Raw genomic sequence first — 13,413 nt, 5'->3', positions numbered from 1 at the left:
CATTATCCGGAATCTCGATTATCCGGCTTGGCAGTTTTCTTTTTATCAGATCAGAAAATGGGCGTGTCCCTCAAATGCGCATGCGCGTAGCAGCTGTTACCATGGATACATGCCTGCTTATCTTCTGCGCATGCGCAGACAACCATGTGGCACTGTTGTTTATCAATAAAGTGGGTGGATCAAGGCGTGGTTTATCTATTCGATTATCCGGCATATTCACTTATCCGGCCTGCTTCTGGAACCAAGGTATCCGGATAATCAAGGTTCTACTGTAATGCTCTTAGCCTTATTGCAACACTTTACAATTCATACCAATTGTGTATAGTATAAATTATATGCATGAATGTGCCTGCATGCTTTTTCTTAGACTGTAGAGCGTGAGAAGAGAGTGGCCTTTATTGGTATATCTAACTGGGCTCTGGACCCTGCTAAGATGAACCGTGGTGTCATGGTAACGAGGGGAGACCCTGGGAAGAATGACCTAAAATTGAGTGCTGAGGGTATCTGCTCTAATAAAGCCAATGACCCGATCAGGGAGCAACTTCGTAGATACTTTGAGCCTCTGTCTAACGCTTATGTGAAAGTCTGTAACATTTGTGAGAAACAAAAGAGGCAGTTCTTTGGTCTCCGTGACTTTTATAGGTACGTATACGTATTGTGTGGATTGAATCTGAGTGTCATCGTTCCTTCCTCTCTGTATATATAATAGTCTTATCAAGATGCTGTACTGGATGTGTGAGAGGTCAATGTGTCAGCCCCTCTCTTGGCCCCAGATGGAACATGCCATACGTAGGAACTTTGGTGGACTAGAGTCAGAAGAAATAAATCCTTTAGAAGAGTTTCGTAACGCCATTGGCTACATAGAAGACAGCCAAGACTTCACTGGGCCGAATGACGAGGTTCTGCAGCCAGCATTCCTTAATAGCTGTGCATTTTTCTTTGTTGAGCTAGTAAAGTTACCATTTTTCCCCTCTGCAGATGATGTCGATAAGGAACCCTGACTGTAGTCGACTGGGGCTAATTAAGACCAGCCTTAACACCAAGGACACTACCTGGCATGGGTAAAGATTTATTGTGTATAAAGCTTAATTAACTATCGTAGCTACATAGGCCTGCAGGCTGTGTATAACATGAATGCAATATTACTCTGTTCACCAGTGAGAATCGCTATCTGCTGTTCCTGACTGAGAACTATGCTGCTCTGGACATTCTGAAGCATTACTTGGGAGTGGAAGGGGTGAATAATTCAGACCTCACCTCACAGCCGTACATCCTCTTTGGTAGCAGCTTTCCAAAGGATAAAGAGTACACACAAGTGAGTGAGTGAGTGAGTGAGTGAGTGAATGCGTGACGGTTAAGTAAGATTAAGGAAGAGAAAGGGATTGGAAACAATGGGCGTGGTTGAATCCAGGCGCATTACGATGATGTACATGTGCAGTGAGACATTGCGTGCGAGATTGGCGCCAATAAGAGAGGCTGTAGTGGCATTGTTGTTACAATGTATCACGCCGAGCAACAAGAACACTGAATCTCCTCCGTCAAACTCTCTACGGATGCAGCAGGGAAGTAAAGAAAGCATCATACCTTAATTGCTCTGGTCAGGCCTCACTTGGAGTACTGTGCTCCTGTTTGGTCACCCCACACTAAGAAGGACAAACATATCCTTAAAGATTGCAAAAAAGAGCAGCTCACTGGATCTGCTCCAAGTGGAACCCAACAACGTTCTCGTGGAGTAATACCTATGAAGATGAACTCCTTGAACTCAACTAGCTGGTTATCCGTTACCAAACGACACGAAACTCTCTCCCTGTGTCAAGCGTACAAAATTGTGAACTCGCTGGATTGCATCAATTTTACAAACTACTACACTACCTATCCGGCCCTCACGTCACTCTATGTTGCGTTGTGCCCACTCAAGAATCAATGAATTCAGGCACTCCTTTTTTACCAGATTACCATTCATCTGGAATACTACCAGAAAAGGTCTCAAGTGCTGCCTCGTACTCATCATTCTCTGTTGTGTTTTTTGTGACTCTAAGGTCTTTGTATAGGCAGTTGCCTCACCACAACCTTTTCCTTGTTGGGATAAAATAATTAAATTCAACTGGGAGAAAATCAATTTTGTTGCTACGCATCCTTCTGGTTGACAAAGCAACTGCTGTCACACATGCGCAGATTTAACCTGCATTTTCGCATTATTCCACGGATACTCACAAGTCTGTGCCAGTAACTGCATGAGTGCCTGCATGCAATAATATCATAGTAGCTTTATGTTATGTAACTGGTACATCTTCCGAGGGGTGCTTTCATTATAAGAAGGACATTGATAATTAGTAGTGGAATACCCGAGTTAATTTGTGATTAACATTTAATGGTTAAACCTAAACTCAGTATGAATACAGTAGGCCTCACAGCTTTATTGGTGTACTCTATCCTTTCTTAGGTTTGCCGTAACATTAATCAAATCAAGATTTGCATGGAGACAGGGCGGACAGTCATCCTTCTCAATCTGGAGAACCTCTATGAGAGCCTCTATGATGTCCTCAACCAGTACTACATGGATTATAGTGGAGTACGCTATGTGGACCTGGGATTGCAGACACACAGGGTCAAGTGTAGGGTTCATGATAACTTCAAGTGAGTGATTTCAATTTGTGATTCTTCTATTTATACAGCCTTTGCTTGTTATTTACTTACATGTACCACCTCCATAGGCAAGTCCTGTGATTATGGTTTGGGGTGGAATGAAGCATATACGGTATGTACCGTATCTGGTGCGTGTACCATATGACACGTACCATATGGCGGGAAATTTCCGGAGGGCAAAATATTCATGGTTTTCGTGGTTAAATTCCTGAGCGCGAATATTTTAACCACGAATAAAGCGACCTTGACACCTTTACCTACCATGCGCAAGCAGCAACCACAAAATAAGATCCAGGAACTGCTCCACCACAAATATTTTGCCCTCCTGAAATTACCCGTTATTCGGTAATTTGAATGCCTTTGAGTATAGCTAGATCAATCCTTTATGAACGAGTAATGCAAGCTGCGCTGTGCTAAATGCCTCTCGCCATGTTGTGCTTTACTCAAAAGTGTCAGGTATTAGAGTGTTATGATTATATAGAAGAGGTATATGTTGTTTGCAATTGTTGACACTGAACCCACGTTATGGTTAGAACATGGGCATGAGGTATCTATGTGTTATAGTGTCCCTAAGCTCGAGGGCTTTAGCCCGAGGGGTGAGGGACACTATAACCATAGATACCGAATGCACATGTTCTAACTGATTTAGATCCCAAAACCTATTGGCTACTAGAAATGCACTAGCTTAGCAACAGTCAACCTATATAAACAGCCAACCTAGCAACTGCATCATTATTCTTTTGAAAACTAATATCTGAAGTTGGCATCTCTGTGTCTCTACTAAATCTGTGGTCTCTATTCAAGTCAACCCTGTTCCTCCACCTCAGTTTAATGGTCCACAAAATTATAGTCCTAGCTCCACCCACAAAACGGAAACATCCAGCTCCTCCCCCAGTTTTGCAGCAAACAAGCCCAGCACACTTCCCAAGAAAAGAGCGGCTCGTACTACTCTCACAAAGCGAAAGGAAGACACCTATAAGCTATAATTTGCAGCAAACAAGCCCAGCAAATGAGCGGCTCCTATACTACTCTTGAACAAAGCGAAAGGAACTTTAGGAAGAAGCCAAAGCTAGAATCCCAGCACTTCCATACATCCAGCTCCTCCCCTATGCAGCCTTGCAGCAAAAAAGCACAGCACACTGCCCAAAAAACGAGCGTCTCCTACTACTTTCGAACAAAGCCAAAAAAGAAACTAGAGCTTCTCTCTTTCATTCTAGTTCTGTTATTATATTACTAGACAAAGCATCTAGCTACAATAATTTTTATGTTATTACATGTGTATCTTCTTGTAAATCACAATACAATGTACAATCTTGTAGTTTGTAGCCCAGAGCAATCTATAGTACCGGTACTATAGCTCATAGTTCCCTGCTAAATACACTCAAATGGGATCTAAACAGTTATAGAAGAGGAGCTTAGTGGAAACAGAAGTCTATCTGATGGCTTGATGAATGATCTTCATGCAAGGATTACGGTGGCCCTGAGTGCTACTCCAGTTAGTAGTTGGCAGTTGGCAGTTGGCAGTTGGTAGTTCGCAGTTGGCAGTTGGTAGTTGGTAGTTCGCAGTTGGGAGTTGGCAGTTAGCAGTTGGCAGTTGGTAGTTGGTAGTTGGCAGCAGTTGGCAGTTGGCAGTTGGCAGTTGGTAGTTCGTGACCTTTAAACTTTGCAGGTAGCAAATGTTGTATATACATGTAGATCTTTGCACTGCCTCTAATCTTTTAACCATAACTTTAAATAGCCTCAATAGTGCCATGCAAAACCTGTTTCTATAATTCCCCCCTCCCTGCTGGGATCTGGGAATATAGGTACATGAGGATTAGACTTGAAATGATCTCCCTACCTAGATGTGTACATATAAGATTAATATTGCCGTCTTAGGCCAGCTAGATATCGGTGCCAGTATCATGATTTAAAAGCAGGCTAATTATTGTTGCAAAGTTTAAAGGTTACGAACTGCCAACTCCCAACTGCCAACTGCCAACTACCAACTACCAACTCCCAACTGCCAACTATACCAACTCCCAACTGCCAACTGCCAACTACCAACTTCCAACTGCCAACTACGTGTTTGAACTATCAAGTAGCAACTGCGAACTACCACTACGCATTTGAACTATCAAGTAGCAACTGCCAACTACCAAATGCGCGTTTGAACTATCAAGTATGAACTACCAACTAGAGTAGCGTTCAGGGCCACCGTAAAGGATAGAAGCATGTAGATCTACAATGTAGAATTTTAATAAAGTTTTGCATTCCTGTCGATTAAAAAGGGGTGGATCTGCAATGAGGTCAGAGTTCACAAGGGCTGCTTCTGGCAATACAGTGTATAGGCATGCAGCTATGCAGCTCGATCTTTTCTGACTCTTGTTACAAACAAACAGCTAGCACTTTAGTGCATGGTTAACTCATAAGTCGAATAGAAAGTTTGTGCGAACAGATGATGCTATATAACGTTCTGAAGAGATTGCAACAGCCTTCACTGTGAGTAAAAGCTATAACTCTATCTTTAGTTTGCAAATCCACGAATCAAAATCCAAGAGAATTTGGCCTGTAGACTGTTAGTTTTCAACCGTTTAGCAGTTACAGCTGGAACAGACACACGCGTATACACCTGACTTGAATTTTTTTATTTCCAATCTCCCGAACACACACACACACAGTTAGCTTTACCGTATCCCTCGTGCAGCTTACGCCTTTGTCAAAGGCTTTGAGGCATACTAACATCACATGTAGCTACATGTATGCATGGTTAGTACCAGGAGTATATGAAGGGAGTAACAACTACTATACACGTACGCCATATAAATACGTTGTTATCTAAAATACGTCACAAGTTAGTTATTGCCCAGCACAAGTGCAACATGCCATATATTGCACTGGAGCAACATAATGCCCTCGGGGCCTGCGGCTGGCCCTCGGCCATTGTATCCAGTGCAATATTTGGCATGTTGCACAAGGGCGCCTGCAATAACTAACTTGTTGCCCAATGACGTCAAACTCTTCTGATTGCTCAAGTTTTCCCCTAAAATTGTAATGAAAGACATGTGTTTTGAGTGAATTTTTGAATTCCATAGTAGTTTTTCTAAGGGTGGGATTTCATCCATTGCATGTACACACAGTGCAACATGCCATATATACTGCACTGCATCATATAGCATATTGCAGTGCAATATACGGTTGCTATGGTAGTGATGCACATGCTATATACAGAGCACTGGATTGCTTTGATCTGCCCACTCACAAAACTCACACTTGTAAACTCCGTGGGTTGACATAACTATGTATGGCTAGGCAGGCGGGCTACAATCAAAAATGTTGCGTGCATTAACACATGTAGTATATGACATACTCAGCATAATTTATCAGGGCAGCTAGCAACAACGCATTAATTTGTATGGGGTGTATGATTACCCGTGGTGTGCGTGGGCGGCCACGGGTATAGTAGTCTGTTGGTTTGTTTGTTTGTTTGTGTATTCTGAATCTATATACTCACCTGGATATCATAGCGCTGCGTTTACAGCATGGATAGCCTTCACACAACAAGTTATTAGTTTTATACTAGTGGCAGATTTTGATGTTAAAGCTTCGTTGTCGAATAAAAGCTAAGAAGCGTGAACTTGCACGTTGAGCTAGCTACACTGGCCTTTATTACTTGCAGATGAAGTGATCCTGTACCAGGAACGATGGAAAAGGGTCACTAAAATAGAAAGCTAGAATTGTGACTGGATGTTGTCTCTGTTAGCTGCATGACTCTGGGATCCTACTCCAGGAGCGCTCCATACTTCTCTGAGACTCTGGGCTTCTTTGCTGTGATCCTAGTCCACAGTGCATATCTATGTACCACTAAATCAAATGTTTCAGCATGTCTCTCTCTCTAGTCTGGTTTAGGCCGCTCTTCCTCGAAGAGAGGGCCTGGTATCGACTGCTTGCGCATGCGCTAACCATTAGCCAGATACCGGCTAACGCAGGATAACAACGTGTATGCTCAGTAAAACAACGACGTCACAACGAACGGAAGTGGATTGAAGGAAGAAGATAGAAAGTTCGATTGAAGGTTTCTAGCCCATCTGAGAAAGAGCTGATAGCTACCCGTAGCCTGCTATGCTAACAAAATACCCACAGCCTGCAACAGTGTGGATGACAATCGTCTGAACGGAGTGAAAGCTGACAATAGCCTAATGGACAGGCCACGCCCATCTAATACTAACTTTGCATGGTGAAAGTCTATAGATCGACTATACTGCTACTGACTCTATCAGAAAGAAAATAGCTGTACATAGCTGTACAACAAAACTACAGCTCTGTCTCTATATAGCTATAGCTAACCATGCAGCTAAATAGCTCTGTGTATGACTTTCAATATTTTATCAGGATATTTTCGTGATAAATTCAATAGGACATTTTATGGGAACAAATATCCAATAATGTTGCGCATGCGCAAGCAGTCAGTAGCACCCTTCTCTTCAGGGGAGGCTATATAGTTTAAGCATAGATAGAGTAGAGAGAGATTGGAAACAGAAGTGATTCACGTGATGTTTTACAATGAGTCTACGTAGTGGCTTTGGGACTATCCGTGTATCGATCTCCTCATAACTCTCGCAAAAGCCCGGGAAACTACTTATTGTGTGCAATGCATACATCTCAGAGCTACTCCCATATTACTGAATCACATGCCCCCTGATAGTAGGTATTAATTGGAAACGAAGAAAATATAATCTTGATTGTCGTGAAGTAGCTAGAGGTACACAGAGCGCTTTTTCATGCTTGTGTTCCTATATTACCTTTAATAGCTAAGGCTGTGTAACGAAATATAGTGTCCTAGCTGTGTCCCAAATGGCCTTAAGTATGAGATGAAAGTTGATGTTTAGCAGCAGAATTGCTCATGCATGGACTTCTTACGGAGAGCAAAACAATTCTCATGAATTATTCATGTTTAGCCCTTGTGTTAAAAAGTAAGCCTCGATTAAAACCGCGGAGATACACGGATATGGTACTTCGAGGGTACTTCCGTTTCCAGTCCCTCTCTACTCTATCTATGGTTTAAGTATAAGTCATGTGAGAAGAAGAGATCGAAGTACCACACCATTTTTGTGTTAACCCATCTACAGGAATAAGCCAGAACAAACGTCAACACTTAATTTCTGGCAATAATTATTATTACACAAGTACAGCCAGCCTCTCGCTAGCCTCCTTCACCGGCCTTCATAGAAAAGAAGGCCTGCTTGCGCATGCGCCACATTATTGGATATTTTTCCCCGTAAAATTTCATGGATTCATCAGAGAAAATATCCTAAAAGTCCCACACAGAGCTATATAGCTAGCTAGCTAGAGACAGAGCTGTGTAGGTTTGTTGTACAGCTATTTTCTTCTGATAGAATCAGTAGCAGTAGTATAGTAGACTTTCACCAAAGTTAGTGTTAAATGGGCGTGGCCTGTCCATATAGGCTCTTGTCAGCTTTCACTCCGTTCAGACGATCGTCATCCACACTGTTGCAGGCTGTGAGTCTTTTGTTAACATAGCAGGCTAAGGGTAGCTATCAGAGAATGCTATCCGATGGGCTAGAAACCTTCAATCGAACTTTCTATCTACTTCCTTCAGTCCATGCACTTCCGTTCGTTGTGATGTCATAGTTTTACTGAGCATATACGATGTTATCCAAAGCCCCCAGATACCGGGGGGGGGGTATTAGCGCATGCGCAAGCAGTCGATACCAGGCCCACTTCCCTTAAGTGCGGCCTGGGATCGAGGCTAGCCTCTCGCCTGCCCATGCAATCTCAAGTTGAGGTTACTCATCTGTAACCACTGGCTTTTAAGCCTTGCACACCACTGTTGTAAAGATTCTGAAAAACCCTGTAGTACGAAGAGCACGTTTATAATTGTAAGCTGCTTAATTTTCTTCTTGCCGGAAGGTGTATAACTATAGCATTGCAAGCTGATTGGGAAAATTAAAACGTGAAGAATACGGCCTGGTATCTATTGCATGGGTGATATGCACATGCGCAACTGAGTTCCCCAAATCTAGGGAACCATTAGTAAACCAAATATACCGTAAACTAGTTTGTTTACTAGTTTTTTCCGTATTAAATCAGTGGCGTAGCCAGAGGGGTGCAGAGGGTGCTCCAGCACCCCCCTCTGGCCTTAGACTTTGATCCACAAGTTCCGTTTACTAGCTAAGGCCGAGAGCTAAGGTAGCTAGCTAGCTGAGAGAACTCTACTCAAATCTCCACCTCCAACTAGCTAGCTCCACCTCCAAATATTCATTCTAGTCAGTGCACATGCGCAAAGCCACGTGGGCTGAGCAGAGACCAAGGTCCGGCCCCAGAGGAGGAACGCCAGGGTCAATAGGGTCACGTTTAATGAAGGATTAAACATTCTTGTTCTGGGTTCTTGACCTTTGCTGCATATAGCAGCTTAGCGCTTCTGTTCTTTATTTGCCTGCTTGGAAAGCTTACTATACCTAGATTATCCAGTGCAGCAAGCCAGTACATCAAAATTTATACCCTAGCCACGGAAGGCTAATTTTCATATCTTGTGGTTTTGAAGAATGCAATAAAAGGTCAAAGGTTGCAATTAAATCCTGGATCTCCTCTCTCAAGCTGATTCCTCTGGGGCGCGATAGCTCAACCGATTTCTGTTGTGATTATAAAGAGGATCAAGCTATTGATGGTGTATAACAGGGGCGCGAGGGTAAACTCAGTTTTACATGTAAACATAGGGCCACGTGGTGTTTTAATTAGTGACCTTTTGACACTGGCATTCCTCCTCTGGTCCGGCCCCCACGTTGCAGACTGTTCAGCAGCTATCACCGTCATCATCATACTTTTTGAGTATTTTTCAGTTGAGCCCAGTTCACAGAGCAGCACTGCAACTGCAAGTGGCTTGCCACCCTGTTCTGCTAATTCACAAGCAGAACCTGGTTAGCAGCTGATTTAATTGTCACAACTCAAAACATTGCAGGACATCTTCAGACGAAGATGTAGCTTAACCACCAGTACCCTCAAAGCAGCAGTACTCTCATTTCTTTGGCCAGATTGCATTAGAATCAATCTCAGAGCATGTAACAATCAACATTTTCTGGGGGACTGCCCTCAGACCCCCGTTGGGGCGCATTTTGCACAATCCATTCATCCAGCACCCTCCTCTCTCAAATCCTGGCTACGCCCCTGTAAATACATAGTCTCCTGTGATTTTGTGGCTTATACCTTCTATTGCGTTGTCGAGAAGGCTAAGGAGATCTGTGTCCCGCCTGTATGCCATATGAAGTATGCACAATAATTTACATGGAAGTTAGTAAGGGAGTAATGAGTCCCAAAAACAAATCTCATGACCGTTGATGATCGAGACAAGAATATTTAGGCAATTCGGTAGCCCCATTTAAACCTGTATATATGCCAATTAAGTTACTCTACTTTATTGAAAAGCATAAATATTACCCGCGGCCAGCAGGTAGTAGTCGTCTGGTGTTCACGCTCAATGCACCTTACTTTAAATTAGAACCTTATTAGCACCTTATGTTACGACTACTACCTTAACCATGATTTGATGTTGATGTTGATATCGATATATCACTCTTTTCTAACAATTCTCATTGTTAATGCTCCACTTCCTCCCTTTGTTGTTGTGCGAGCCTCTGGGGCCCCGCTCCACATATTTAAGGTTTTGTTCACCTTTTTTACCTCATTTCAATTTACCTGTATTGTCAGTTGATGTTTTGCTCCTCGATCTAAGAATTTGGTTAAGCTACACTGTGAAGTCAATTTGTTGTGACTAGTTAATTGTTGTTGCCTATAGCTAGGAGCCTGTCTCTAGATTCCATTGCGCTGCGTTTACAGCATGGATAGCCTTCACTCAAAGTTTCAATAGTGGCAGATTTTGATGTTAAAGCTTTGTTGTCGTAAAAGCTAAGAAGCTTGAACTTGCACGTTGGCTTATTCTATCTATGGCTGCATTGGTAAGATCTACCAGCGGTCTTTGTTCGAGGCACGTATTTATAGCTGAAGTGATCCCGTACCATGCAGGAACAGTGGGAAAAGAGTATGTAGAAGATAGACTGATGGTTGGGGTTTGTTGCTTCTTTACTTATCCTAGCCTCCAGGAGCCATAATTATTTCTAAGACTCCAGGCTTTTTGACTTTGCTGTGATATATCCTACTCCTAGTCCACTTGGATTTATCATGCACCACTAAAACTCTGTTCACAGAAGTATCAGCATGCCTCTAGTCAGCTTCCATCTCATTACATACTACTGCACTTATCGTATCTTAATATTCGTGTAAACCATGTAAACAGCCGAGGGTTAGCACTTTAGTGCTATAGTTGATAATGGTCGTCAATATTGAAATCGATTTTCCTCCCCCCCCCCCCCCCGAAACTGCTATGCGGCACTGACAGCTCCACAGTATTATTGCTATTTTTATTTTTGCAAAACCATGCATCGTAAAGTGTGAAAAAGTAATTCGTGTATTAGATTTGTACCCAAGGGCAGTTCTATGCGCCCTCGGGAGTACTAATAACTACACGATAGTAAAATCTAATACACAAAAAAACAGGAAAACTCCTGACACAAGATACCGTATAGCGGGTATATTTCAAGGGTATAAACTTTCGCAGGATGACCGCTAGAAAGGTTTTTGCGGAATAGCAGCCTTTCTGCAGCATGCATGCATGCGATATTAAATTCGGGGGTATAAATGTTCACGGTAGATGCTTGATCAGCGAAAACCACAAACATTTATACCCTCGAAATATACCCGCTGTACAGTAACCTACAGGTTGCTTGTACTTTGTGCTATGACAAACCACATTTACTACTGAGTACTTTTTAAACTGTGTAGTACATTGATGCGTGGGCAATTCCAATGCAATAGGAATCTGCGCATGCGCAAGCAAAATATACAGTAGTGTGTCTGTTTAGACTGCTACAGCTGCTCAAGGATCAAGGAAGTGCAAGTAAGAGTTTCTATAGGCTTCTAGTAACGTTTTCTTGGGTTTTAATACGTGGATTTGCAAAATAATGCTTCGTTCTCGAGTTATGCCTACTTGGAATGTCATTGCAGCCTTTTCAGAAGGTCCATGGAGTGTTCTACCCTACTTTAATAGTATAGTTTGCACTAGGAACGCTAGCTATTGGTAGCTGCAAGAGTGAGTTTCCCTGCATGCAAATTATGACATCATGTGTGAATAGCTAGTACTTTATGTTATGTAGCTTTGCATGACACATCCACCGAGGCATCAGCACCCACGGCGCTTTCATTAGGTAACTAGAGCACTGAAGTGCTAACCCTTGGCTGTTACATGAATACAATAAAGCAGTTGTATGAAGCATGGAAGCTGGCCAAGTAGCAAGTAACAAAAATGAGCAATTAATAGACTAAGAGGCATGCTGAAACTTTGGAGAACAGAGCTTTGGTATGAGACGTGCACTGTGGTGGACTAGCTATAGGATCACAGCAAAGACTAGAAGCCTATATTACCTAGAGTCTTAGGAATATGGCTCCAGCTGGTATCTAGGGCTTATAGGGGCAAAGATTAAAGAAACAATCATAATTTCTAACTTTCTACCCTTTTTTCCATTGTTCCTGGTACAGGATCACTTCATTTGTAATTTCGTACCTCAAATAAATGATGCTTGTAGAGCTATGGCCAACGTGCAAGTTAGCTTTTGCTCACTTTTATTCGACAACGAGGCTCTGACATCACTATTAAAAGTAATATAACTTGTTGTGTGGAGGCTATCCATGCTACATATAAACGCATGCAGTGCATATGCTATATGGCAGCCAGGTGAGCAGACTCAGATGTCACAAACCAACGGACTACTATACCCGCTGGCCGTGGCATGGCCTCGGGTAATGATCCTTTGTTATAATAAACTTGACCTCTGCCTTCTTGTGTATCGTGTGCCATATGATACTTATGGGCATGTAAGCATTCTTTGCTTTCCACAATTTTTGAGATTTTGTACATAGTATAAAGTAGAGTATATGCGAAGTAGATACTGAGAGTGTCAATTGATATTCCATATTATAGTACGTGTATCATGCAGAGTACATCATTAAGTATTATAAATATATAACTGTTATACTTCCCCACAGGCTTATCCTGATAGCTGAGAAAGACACTGTGTACAAGAAATTCCCTACCCCCCTCATCAACCGCCTTGAGAAACACTTTGTCCTTACCTCCTCTGTGCTCGAAGACTGGCAGAGCAATATTCTGACAGTGTTTGATAAATGGATTCAGGATTTCTCAAAAACAAGGTAACCTGTTTTTTTAACCCATTGATATAAATTTATTTTCTCGATCCATGTATGTAGTGACTTTAGAGGCAATCACTTCAGTGAAGCCCATGCATTCATTGGCTACCAGAAGGACACACCTGCAGCAGTTGTGTTCCAGGCCACTAATCTCTTGAAGGGACTACAACAAAAACAGTCGCTTGTTAGCAAGTCTGAACAACTGCAGAGGGCTGGTATCATTGGTGAGGACTTCGCTGACTTGTCCGAGAACTCACCACAGTGGTCTGACTCAGTAAGTGGAAGCCTAGTGCTGATGTTATACTGTCATCATTAATATTTTTATTTAGTGAAATCAGACCATAACTAGGAGAATGTACAACATTGTGGGGCGAGTGTGCGCGAATTGTGTATCTGGTTTATATATAGATCTATGATTTCAACTCATTATGCCAAAAGAACTGAGCACACCTGTTGTAAGTGTGCCTGTGTGGCCTCAGAAGTTTCCATCTGAGCTGGTCTGACCTGCCG

The 13,413-nt window shown here is 42.4% G+C and overlaps 1 protein-coding gene across 3 annotated transcripts in view; it reads left to right on the top strand.

Moving 5' to 3' along the window:
• LOC135351754 (E3 ubiquitin-protein ligase rnf213-alpha-like) overlaps positions 1-13,413 on the top strand; it is a 66,531-nt gene that overhangs the window by 37,004 nt on the left and 16,114 nt on the right. For all 3 annotated transcript variants that reach the window (XM_064550842.1, XM_064550843.1, XM_064550841.1), the window contains 7 exons: positions 368-642; positions 710-899; positions 979-1,061; positions 1,159-1,315; positions 2,444-2,637; positions 12,742-12,906; positions 12,964-13,177. In XM_064550842.1, coding sequence (XP_064406912.1) covers positions 368-642; positions 710-899; positions 979-1,061; positions 1,159-1,315; positions 2,444-2,637; positions 12,742-12,906; positions 12,964-13,177 — 1,278 coding nt within the window. The remainder of the gene's footprint in view (positions 1-367; positions 643-709; positions 900-978; positions 1,062-1,158; positions 1,316-2,443; positions 2,638-12,741; positions 12,907-12,963; positions 13,178-13,413) is intronic.

Source organism: Halichondria panicea, chromosome 17 (genome assembly GCF_963675165.1).
Source record: "Halichondria panicea chromosome 17, odHalPani1.1, whole genome shotgun sequence".
NCBI lineage: Eukaryota > Metazoa > Porifera > Demospongiae > Suberitida > Halichondriidae > Halichondria > Halichondria panicea.
Note: the sequence above shows the minus strand (reverse complement) of the source record. Positions and strands in the feature narration are given on the sequence as shown.